A 3,841-nucleotide genomic window follows, 5' to 3' on the forward strand; every position below is an offset into this window, starting at 1 on the left:
TATCCATCTCATATCTATCTATCCATCTCATATCTATCTATCTATCTCATATCTATCTATCTCATATCTATCTATCTCATATCTATCTATCTCATATCTATCTATCTCATATCTATCTATCTCATATCTATCTATCTCATATCTATCTATCTATCTCATATCTATCTATCTATCTCATATCTATCTATCTATCTCATATCTATCTCTATCGTTTTTTACTTCTTACTCGATCAGTAGGGGGGGGGGGGTAGATGATTTATCATCATTCTTTGGGGCGTCCCCCATCACGCAGATGAGTCACCGCACAGTATGAACGATATATAACAATCCGGGGATCACCAAACACACAGGACCACAGAAGGTGAGAGCAGAGGAGCTGCGTACAGGAGGGGAGGGAAGTGACAGAGAGGGGAGAGTGCAGAGACTGGAGGAGAGGAGGGAGAGTGCAGAGACTGGAGGGGCAGGGGAAGGAGAGTGCAGAGACTGGAGGGGCAGGGGAAGGAGAGTGCAGAGACTGGAGGGGAAGGAGAGTACAGAGACTGGAGGGGCAGGGGAAGGAGAGTAGAGAGACTGGAGGGGAAGGAGAGTACAGAGACTGGAGGGGCAGGGGAAGGAGAGTGCAGAGACTGGAGGGGCAGGGGAAGGAGAGTAGAGAGACTGGAGGGGAAGGAGAGTACAGAGACTGGAGGGGCAGGGGAAGGAGAGTGCAGAGACTGGAGGGGCAGGGGAAGGAGAGTACAGAGACTGGAGGGGCAGGGGAGTACAGAGACTGGAGGGGCAGGGGAAGGAGAGTACAGAGACTGGAGGGGCAGGGGAGTACAGAGACTGGAGGGGCAGGGGAGTACAGAGACTGGAGGGGCAGGGGAAGGAGAGTACAGAGACTGGAGGGGCAGGGGAGTACAGAGACTGGAGGGGCAGGGGAGTACAGAGACTGGAGGGGCAGGGGAAGGAGAGTACAGAGACTGGAGGGGCAGGGGAAGGAGAGTACAGAGACTGGAGGGGCAGGGGAGTACAGAGACTGGAGGGGCAGGGGAGTACAGAGACTGGAGGGGCAGGGGAAGGAGAGTACAGAGACTGGAGGGGCAGGGGAGTACAGAGACTGGAGGGGCAGGGGAAGGAGATTACAGAGACTGGAGGGGCAGAGGAAGGAGAGGGCAGTGCTAGGTGTGGGGGGGGGGGGGTCCATGCAGCTGAGTGGGAGGGAAAGGGACACGTGTCTATAAAGAACAGAAACTAAAGGCCACACCAGGCAGTGACCGCTAGTCTCCCAGCAGTGAGGGGGTTAATGTTGGGGTTGTTGGCACATTATTTATGACTCCTGCTTTCCACCAGGCACCCACCACCTGTCACCTGAGATGAGGAGCAGATGACTGACAGCATCAAGATGTACTACCACTCCATCAGAGTCCAGGTAAGGAGGTGACCTCCCATTTATTGTACCAGAAGTGAAGTTTGGTAAGAAATATCTTTTATAGCAGCCCCTGAATATAATTCTGTCTGAAGAGAACTAGAACTCTCAACATGCCCTTCAGATAACGGGAGTTGTCCTGATAATGTCAATCGCTTACAAAGTAACTTCAAAGTGTGTTACAGTGACTTATATTTGTATATTTATTTACACTTTTTTTATTTTTAACTATTTGTGGTACAGTAATGTAATCATTGATGTATAATTCAGTCTGCGGAAACCAAATACACTCCTAAAGGGACGGTCCACCCTAATTTTCAATGCATCTAAAATGAAAGTAATCTTAATGCAAACAGTCTTAGATATTAAAAATCTCCTACCGTTTTGTGTATACAGCTACAATGCAGACCGATGTTTCTCCAGATTATAAAGCAACCCTGCATAGTCTGTTCCTACAGTCCTACTTCCAGGCACCTATTGAAATCAATGGGTGTCAATTTAAATGGATCCTTCACATTTCCGTTATAACGAATTGGTCCCGATAAGCGTAGTACCCCCAGGGCACGTTCAAATGGATTGTACAAAGCAGACTCCATCTTTAAAGAAAATTTCCCCAATTGCCCCCTCCTCTATTAGAGGGCAGAGCTGGTTCTGGAAGACCCCAGACATGTAATGCCTCCAAGGCACAGGACATTTTTCTATCCTCCAATCCCCAGACCGAAATCCCCGTAACTTACAAGACACCTTTGTCTATAAAACAGGCAGGTAGTTTTTGGCTGGGTCTAGACCAGGGGATTTACTGCAGACAGTTGTCGGTCACATTTGCTCTAATTAGTGGAATGACTGATTATTTTAAGGGATTTTTCACGAGTTGTCGCTCCTCTTGCCCGCAGGTCGTGGTCAGTTTATTTCTTGTAGCCACAGCAATCAAGTCCAGGTCTACTCTTACCTATGAGTGGACAGATGAGACCGGCAAGACCATTATGTGTCAGCAGTGCCCGCCCGGCACCTATGTGGCCATACATTGCTCCACTAAAAGTGACACAGTATGCCAAGTGTGCCCGGATGAGCATTATACCCACTACTGGAATTATCTGGACAAATGCCGATTCTGCAACGTCATCTGTCAGGAAGGAGAACAAGTAAAACATGAGTGCAATTCCACGCACAACAGGGTCTGCGAGTGCCAGCCTGGCTATCACCGCCGTGCCCACTACTGCGTTAAAGATCTAAAGTGCAGCTTTAAAGATGGTGTACCAGAAGGTGAGTAAGAAAAAAAAAATATATATTAATCTACGCAAGCAGAGCTGCAGTATAAAGCATGGTGGGGGGACTTTTAATAGCATGACTAGGATAAAGACAGAGCTACCTGGATACTCATGCCATACTTCAAGACTGGGTAATAGGACTCATTGTTTTCCTTCCGGAGTCGGGGGGGGGGGGGGGATATGAAGCTTGTTCGGGCCCTACTACAGCCACTTTTTGCGGTCTACTCATATTTTTGTGTTTTTTTTGCTATCCACAGACGACGAAGACTGTGACAAGCTAATAATAGATTATATCGTGAGTCTGAATATTCCGAGTAACACCTTCCAACGACTAGAACTCGAAATTTACAACCACAAAGTAAGGAAGCCCATCAGCCATAGAAGGCTTCGGAACCTGTTAAGGGATTTAAAAAACAACGACCCCGATCATCCGCTGCTCCCGCGACTTCTGCATTTCTTGAAAGAAGCCAAAATTTACAGCCTACAAAAACAACTGCGGAAGAAGTTCCTACAGCAAGAAGGGTCATGAGGTTCGAGAAGCCGCCGTGCCTCGCGCCTCCTCCTCCGGTACTATTAATCCAACTGTGGAATATCGCATCTACCTGCGCTGCGGTTTTGCTCCACTGTCGAAGATCTATGAAAAAAGTCAAAAACTTTTGTTTTAAAGGATATCAGGAAACTTTAAGCCGCAACTATATTACCTCTTACCATCCATTAAGTTATTATATCCCTCTCATTGTCAAATGTATTTTTCACTAATTAAGTTATTTTATATCCATTTTTCTGTTTGATTCACGTAATAAACGATCTGTTCCACATGGACTGCAGTTGCAGCATTGCCTACGACTATAAACTCACCTCTGACATTGTTTTTCCTGATATTTTTGGTGCATGAATAGAATGCCAGAGCTACGGTAAGGACTGACACAGCAGTAGGAGAGTAGAAGCCGGGGTTGTAACGTAGTAAGGCCTCTCACAAAAAGCAGGAGAGGAACATAACAGAGAAGAAGTGTCATGGAAAGATTTAGAAATCGTACGGAAACGCCTTCCTCCTTACGAAACCTATTATTGGTTGCGCTTAATTTAGAACATCACGGACGACCGGCTCCGTTCAGATTCTGCAGAAACAATTTCTCCGCTTTTGTGTAAACGAGAGATACGTCAG

The 3,841-nt window shown here is 46.8% G+C and overlaps 1 protein-coding gene across 1 annotated transcript; it reads left to right on the forward strand.

The window, feature by feature from the left end:
• Positions 1-284: 284 nt before the first annotated feature.
• TNFRSF6B (TNF receptor superfamily member 6b) lies at positions 285-3,529 on the forward strand. Its single transcript, XM_075846631.1, has 4 exons — positions 285-361; positions 1,333-1,411; positions 2,302-2,671; positions 2,934-3,529. Exons 2-4 carry the CDS (start codon positions 1,367-1,369, stop codon positions 3,203-3,205), a joined length of 687 nt encoding a protein of 228 aa, XP_075702746.1. The 5' UTR covers positions 285-361; positions 1,333-1,366; the 3' UTR covers positions 3,206-3,529.
• Positions 3,530-3,841: the final 312 nt, after the last annotated feature.

The sequence above is a fragment of the Rhinoderma darwinii genome, chromosome 13, assembly GCF_050947455.1.
Source record: "Rhinoderma darwinii isolate aRhiDar2 chromosome 13, aRhiDar2.hap1, whole genome shotgun sequence".
Taxonomy (NCBI): Eukaryota; Metazoa; Chordata; class Amphibia; order Anura; family Rhinodermatidae; genus Rhinoderma; species Rhinoderma darwinii.